The sequence below is a fragment of the Penaeus chinensis genome, chromosome 9, assembly GCF_019202785.1.
Source record: "Penaeus chinensis breed Huanghai No. 1 chromosome 9, ASM1920278v2, whole genome shotgun sequence".
NCBI lineage: Eukaryota > Metazoa > Arthropoda > Malacostraca > Decapoda > Penaeidae > Penaeus > Penaeus chinensis.
Window position 1 is genome coordinate 16,622,217 of NC_061827.1, and position 7,500 is coordinate 16,629,716.

Sequence of the window (7,500 nt, forward strand, 5' to 3'; positions counted from 1 at the left end):
TGTGTGTGTGTGTGTGTGTGTGTGTGTGTGTGTGTGTGTGTATGTGTGTGTGTGTGTGTGTGTGTGTGTGTGTGTGTGTGTGTATGTGTGTGTGTGTGTGTGTGTGTGTGTGTGTGTGTGTGTGTGTGTGTGTGTGTGTGTGTGTGTGTGTATGTGTGTGTGTGTGTGTGTGTGTGTGTGTGTCTGCATGTATCTTGCATGTCTGAATGTGATATGATATGTGGGTAAAAAAACGGTATATCCTCAGCATATAATCCTTATCAAACACGCCCGTCGCCTATTCATTCCTCAAACGCAATCAAATCCATCAAACAGGGAGCCTGATCTTTTCCACTTTCCACCCCACTCTAGACCAAAGGAAACCCAACTCCCCATCTCTCTGAAGGCCTTCAAGCAAGCGCTTACCACCTACCCTTTTGCACAGACAGAGGGGCAGTGCTCCACATTTTCACAGCGTATTCCGAGGACGCTTTTGTTAATGTCTCTTCATAAAAGGGTCAAGACGATGATTCTCCACACGAGCTCGTGGAGGCTATCAGTAGAAAAGAAGAACGAGCGAAAGGGAGAGATTGAGAGAAAGACAGTGATAGTGAGATGGGAAAGGAGTTAGAGTAAAAGACAAAGAATTGTTATTATTATTATCATTATTATGATTATTATTATCATTATTATTATTACTTTTACTATTGTTATTATTATCATCATAACCAGTTTTATTATCATTATTATCATTATCATCATAACCAGTATTGTTATTACTATTATCATTATTATTATTATTGTTATTATTGTTATTATTATTATTATTATTATTATTATTATTATTATTATTATTATTATTATCATTATTATTATTATTATTATTATTATTATTATTATTATTATTATTATTATTATCCTCATCCTCATTTTCATTATTATCATTATTTCAAATATTATTATTGTTATTATTATCCTTATTGTCATCATTATAGTAATGATAATAATAATTATCATCTTACTTATTATTATCACTATTATTATTACTGTTATTATTATTATTATTATCATTGTTATTATCATTATTATTATTGTTCTTCTTCTTATTATAATTATTATTATCATAATTATCATATGATTATCATGTTTATTATTATTATTATTGCTATCATTTTCAATATTATAATAAGAATTATTATTATTATCATTATCATTATTAAAATAATAAGAATTATTATTATCTTTATCCTTACTTGTATTATCATTATCATCATCATTATTGTTTTATTATAATTATTATCATTATCATTGTTATTATCATTATAATTACCATAATATCTCTTATCATTGTTAATATTATTCTTATCGACTTTTCCCTCTCTGTATATACAATCATAAATAATTCATATGACCCTTTTTCCCTCCTCCTTCCTCCGTCTTTTAAAATGATGCAATGAGCTCGTTTACCTTCCCGTCACAGCGTTGCCAAATCGGGCGTCACTCTCGGCATGGAAGGCGGGAAAGCGATCTGTACAATTGCTGACGACGACATCCGCCTGAGTTGTTGCCAGGCGAATTGATCTATAGCCGGACAGATACGGCATAATGTCCCTATCCGATCGCTTTGAATAGCCTTATGGGAGTCATGTCTCCAGAAAGGAAGGAAGGGAAGGGAGAGGTATGAATCAGGGTGGGGGAGGAGCTAAGGGGGTGTGAGGGGGTGGGGCGAATGAAGAATGAGGGTGGGGTTTGGGTAAGTGGGGGAGGAGTTAAGGGGGTGTGAGGGGGTGGGGCGAATGAAGAATGAGGGTGGGGTTTGAGTGGGTGAAGGAGGAGTTAAGGGGGGGGGGGAAGGGGTGATTGAAGATTGGAGGGGGGAGAGAAGGGGCAAAGGGGGAAGGGAAGAGGGAGGGGAAAGGGGTTAGGGCGGGAGGGGAAAATTATCTAGGGAAGGTAGGGGGAAGAAAGAAGGAGGAGCTAAATTGGATGGGAGGGGGGGAAGGGAGAAGGGAGAGAAGAATTAAGTATTAAGGAAGGAGACAGATTTCGTTTTTGTTTTGTTTTCAATTATTAAGGCCTTAAGAATGATCTCTCTCTCCATATTTATCTTCTACCCTTTAAAATTCTGTTTTTTCCGTTATCGTGTAGTAGAAGTTCCATGGAAGAGGCAGTAATCTGTTGGGAAGGTTACAACACGGGCTAATGTATTCTCATATATTTCTACTTGTGTGTACGTCTGTGTACGTGTGTTTGTGTGTCTTTGTTTTTTTTTTACGTGTTTCCTATTCATGTGTACGGTTTTGTTTCTTCTCTAGTATGTGTGCATTTGCATACATGTTTGTCTGTGTAAACGTTATTACGCATTCATGTATGCGTAATTTATGCGTTTTATGTTTTTGGGAAGGGGAGAAGAAAAGGCCTCACTGTCACCCATACGAAAATGTCATAAGTCGGCATTTGCATATCTGCTGATAGTCGTCTATGCCCGAGGAGGTTCCCGTCTCAGCCACTAGTCAGAGAGTTTATTTTGTTTCTCTCAGTATAACACGCCTTTCTTTTTTCTCTAATGCTCGTGTGTAGTGCATAGGTCTTGACAATTTTTGGTCATTTTTAACCATAATTTATATCTGTTAATTCATACACACACAGACATGCAAAGAAACAAACAAACACACACATCTAATCAATTCATATCGCTTAATTTATTATGTTATTTTTTATACGTCTTTTTTTTTTTTTTTTTGTACTTTTGTGATGACTTTCAAATCTTTCTAGGATACGATTTTTGCCTGTCATATCCGTTGATTAAAACGTATTGTAATGAATTTTAAAAAGGAGATATATCACGGAATTTGATTTGTTTATTTTCCAGTCATTTCCAGAACCTTCGTCTTTATGATTTTTTTTTTTTAAATCTATTTTTCCTGTTTTATCCATCTGTCTATTCGAATATTTAATTACAACTCAAAATATCTATCTATTTATCCCCTTTCTCTCCCTTTTATCTGTCTATTTATTATCTATCTGTCTCTCTATTTCTCAATTATTGATCTATTTATCTATCTATCTGTGTATGTCCCTATTATCTATCTATCTGTTATCTCTCTATTTCTCTATTATTTATCTATATATCATCTATCTATCGCATCATTATTTATCTATCTGTCTCATATCTATCTATTTATCTATTACCAATCTTTAACTTATTATCTATCTATCTATTTTCTATTTATCTCTCTATTATCTATCTATCTGTCTGCTATCTATCTATTTATTCTCATCTATTAACTATCTCTCTATCGAATATCTATCTATTATCTATCTATCTACCTATTATCTATCTATCTCTATCTCTGTCATCTTTCTATTTATCTATTATCTATCTATCTTTTCTTTTATCTATCTATCTTTTTTATTATCTATCTATCTACCTATCATCTATCTATCTCTATCTCTATTATCTATTAGTCTCTCTTTTATCTATCGCTCTATCTATTATCTATCTATCTACCTATCATCTATCTATCTCTCTATCTATTATCTATCAGTCTCTCTTTTATCTATCTCTCTATGTATTATCTATCAGTCTCTCTTTTATCTATCTCTCTATGTATTATCTATCAGTCTCTCTTTTATCTATCTCTCTATCTATTATCTATCAGTCTCTCTTTTATCTATCTCCCTATCTATTATCTATCAGTCTCTCTTTTATCTATCTCCCTATCTATTATCTATCAGTCTCTCTTTTATCTATCTCTCTATCTATTATCTATCAGTCTCTCTTTTATCTATCTCTCTATCTATTATCTATCAGTCTCTCTTTTATCTATCGCTCTATCTATTATCTATCTATCTGCCTATTATCTATATATCTCTATCTCTATTATCTAGCAGACTCTCTTTTATCTATCTCTCTATCTATTATCTATCTATCTGCTTCAGGCTCTCCGCAAGTCTCCCCAGGAATCTCGGAGACCAATGGCGCCCAACCACACCGCTGACGTCACGTTCGAATCCCTGCATCCGGTCTACACGAACGACTCCACGAACGCCTCCACCTTCCTCGTCCACGGAGTAAGTGGAGTAGGAGTAGGATTTGGAGGAGGAGGAGGATTAGGAAGCGGAGGCAGCGGATTAGGAGGAGGATTAGGCGACGGCGGAGGCATGCCGGAAGACAACCACACGTACGAGAGACGCGCTCGTTTCAACTTGACGCACCTCGACTTCGACTTCGACCTCTCGCCGGTGTTCCCGAGTCTCGAGGCCGTGTCCGAAGACGTGCAGGTGTTCCTTATCGTCGCTTACTCTCTGGCGGCGGTGCTCAGTCTGGTCGGGAACATCACCGTGATCCTCGTGCTGGCCTTTGGGAGGAGGTGAGTCAGGGGGAAAGGGTGGGGATAAGGTGAGGATAGGGGGAGGATAAGGTGAGGATAGGAGGAGGATAAGGTGAGGATAGGAGGAGGATAAGGTGAGGATAGGGTGAGGATAAGGTGAGGATAGGAGGAGGATAAGGTGAGGATAGGAGGAGGATAAGGTGAGGATAGGAGGAGGATAAGGTGAGGATAAGGTGAGGATAAGGTGAGGATAGGAGGAGGATAAGGTGAGGATAAGGTGAGGATAGGAGGAGGATAAGGTGAGGATAAGGTGAGGATAGGGTGAGGATAAGGTGAGGATAGGAGGAGGATAAGGTGAGGATAGGAGGAGGATAAGGTGAGGATAGGGTGAGGATAAGGTGAGGATAGGAGGAGGATAAGGTGAGGATAGGGTGAGGATAAGGTGAGGATAGGGTGGGGATAAGGTGAGGATAGGAGGAGGATAAGGTGAGGATAAGGTGAGGATAGGAGGAGGAAATTGTGAGGATAGGGTGAGGAGACAGTGAGGATAGGAGGAAGAAATAGGGAGGATAGGAGGAGGAAATTGTGAGGATAGGGTGAGAAAACAGTGAGGATAGGAGGAGGATAAGGTGAGGATAGGGTGAGAAAACAGTGAGGATAGGAGGAGGATAAGGTGAGGATAGGGTGAGGAAACTGTGAGGATAGGGTAAGGAAACAGTGAGGATAGGGTGAGGAAACAGAGAGGATAGGAGGGGGAAATTGTGAGGATAGGAGGAGGAAATTTTGAAGATAGGGTGAGGAAATAGTGACGATAGGATGAAATATTGAAGAAAGGGGGTGAGAATGAAGATAAGAAGAGGAGATACTGAGGATAAGGATAGATCGAGGATATATTGAGGAAAAAAAAGTTAGGAAACGAAGATATATTGAAGGTATATTGAGGAAAGCGACGAAAGGAGAGAGAGAGGCGAGGGAGAGGGGAGAAGAAGGGTAGGCTAAGGTAAAGGAGAGCCTGAGAGGGGAAAGGGGACGCCTTAAGGAGAGGAATGACGCTGAAAGGATCAAGGGTGGGATGAGGGGAAAAAGGGGAATAGAGGAATCAAGGAAATTGGACAAGTGAGGTAAGAGATAAGCTGGGAAGGGCGAGTAAGGGTAGGGTGAGAGAGAGAGGGAGAGAGGGGAGAGAGAGAGGGGGAGGGAGAAAGAAAGAGAGAGAGAGAGAGAGAGAGAGAGAGAGAGAGAGAGAGAGAGAGAGAGAGAGAGAGAGAGAGAGAGAGAGAGAGAGAGAGGGGGCGGAGGGAGAGAAAGAGAGAGAGAGAGAGAGAGAGAGAGAGAGAGAGAGAGAGAGAGAGAGAGAGAGAGAGAGAGAGAGAGAGAGAGAGAGAGAGAGAGAGAGAGAGGGGGCGGAGGGAGAGAGAGAGAGAGAGAGAGAGAGAGAGAGAGAGAGAGAGAGAGAGAGAGAGAGGGAGAGAGGGGAGAGAGAGAGGGGGAGGGAGAAAGAGAGAGAGAGAGAGAGAGAGAGAGAGAGAGAGAGAGAGAGAGAGAGAGAGAGAGAGAGAGAGAGAGAGAGAGAGAGAGAGAGAGAGAGAGAGAGGGAGATAGTGGAGAGAGGAGAGAGAGAGAGAGAGAGAGAGAGAGAGAGAGAGAGAGAGAGAGAGAGAGAGAGAGAGAGAGAGAGAGAGGGAGAGAGAGAGAGAGAGAGAGAGAGAGAGAGAGAGAGAGAGAGAGAGAGAGAGAGAGAGAGAGAGGGCGGAGGGAGAGAAAGAGAGAGAGAGAGAGAGAGAGAGAGAGAGAGAGAGAGAGAGAGAGAGAGAGAGAGAGAGAGAGAGAGAGAGAGAGAGAGAGAGAGAGAGAGAGGGGGGCGGAGGGAGAGAGAGAGAGAGAGAGAGAGAGAGAGAGAGAGAGAGAGAGAGAGAGAGAGAGAGAGAGAGAGAGAGGGGGGCGGAGGGAGAGAGAGAGAGAGAGAGAGAGAGAGAGAGAGAGAGAGAGAGAGAGAGAGAGAGAGAGAGAGAGAGAGAGAGAGAGAGAGAGAGAGAGAGGGAGAGAGAGAAAGAGAGAGAGAGAGAGAGAGAGAGAGAGAGAGAGAGAGAGAGAGAGAGAGAGAGAGAGAGAGAGAGAGAGAGAGAGAGAGAGAGAGGGAGATAGTGGAGAGAGGAGAGAGAGAGAGAGAGAGAGAGAGAGAGAGAGAGAGAGAGAGGAGAGGGAGAGAGAGAGAGAGAGAGAGAGAGAGAGAGAGAGAGAGAGAGAGAGAGAGAGAGAGAGAGAGAGAGAGAGAGAGAGAGAGAGAGAGAGGGCGGAGGGAGAGAAAGAGAGAGAGAGAGAGAGAGAGAGAGAGAGAGAGAGAGAGAGAGAGAGAGAGAGAGAGAGAGAGAGAGAGGGGGCGGAGGGAGAGAGAGAGAGAGAGAGAGAGAGAGAGAGAGAGAGAGAGAGAGAGAGAGGGGGGGGATGAATAGGAGTAGGGGATACCATGAAAATATAGTTAGTCACAAGAATTTAACTAGAATACTAGATAGTAAAATATTAGTAGAAAAGAGAGAAAATGTAGTATTTATTCGTCATGTGCATGAAGGATAGTCTAGATATCACCCATTTTCAACCCTTATAACCACACTCGCATTACACACGAACCACAAACCCAACAGTTTACACAATATCCAAAAACATAACAAAATAACAGGACAGACAGCCTGTGCTTCGCCCTCAGTGACAACCCAAACCAATCCTTACAGACAAAGCATCACACAACCCACGCAGGCTATCAAACAGCCATCTTATCAGTAAGAAGTTGTAACTCTAAAAGAAGGTCCCAATTCTGGTCCGGCAGGTCCTCCGTCAGATGCTACCTCATCAACCTGGCTGTGTCGGATATCACCATGGCAACATTCTGCATCCCCTTCTCGTATACCAGGTACCCGTCCGTCGATTATTTGTTTACGCAGGTGGACTTTGCATGAAGGGAAGGAGAGTGGTAGATGGTCAAATGTGTGGAAGAATAGAGAGAGAAAGAATGAGAAGAAGAAGAAGAAGAAGAAGATAAGAGTGCGTGAGAGTGTCTGTGTTTTTACAGTCTTCACCTCTGGCCAGGTCTTGTGTAACTCGATCGCTTTTATAAAATATAGCATCTAGTAATGCGATCTACAAGTAGCTGTTTTCCAGGCTATATTGTATTTATTTTTTACAGGAAAAT

At 41.2% G+C, this 7,500-nt stretch overlaps 1 protein-coding gene across 1 annotated transcript in view; it reads left to right on the forward strand.

The window, feature by feature from the left end:
- Positions 1-7,500, forward strand: part of LOC125028530 (neuropeptide Y receptor type 2-like) — an 11,999-nt gene that overhangs the window by 4,288 nt on the left and 211 nt on the right. Inside the window, exons 2-3 of the mRNA XM_047617898.1 lie at positions 3,922-4,352; positions 7,138-7,500. The exon at positions 7,138-7,500 is cut by the window's right edge and continues 211 nt beyond it. Coding sequence (XP_047473854.1) covers positions 3,958-4,352; positions 7,138-7,267 — 525 coding nt within the window. The 5' untranslated portion in view covers positions 3,922-3,957 and the 3' untranslated portion in view covers positions 7,268-7,500. The remainder of the gene's footprint in view (positions 1-3,921; positions 4,353-7,137) is intronic.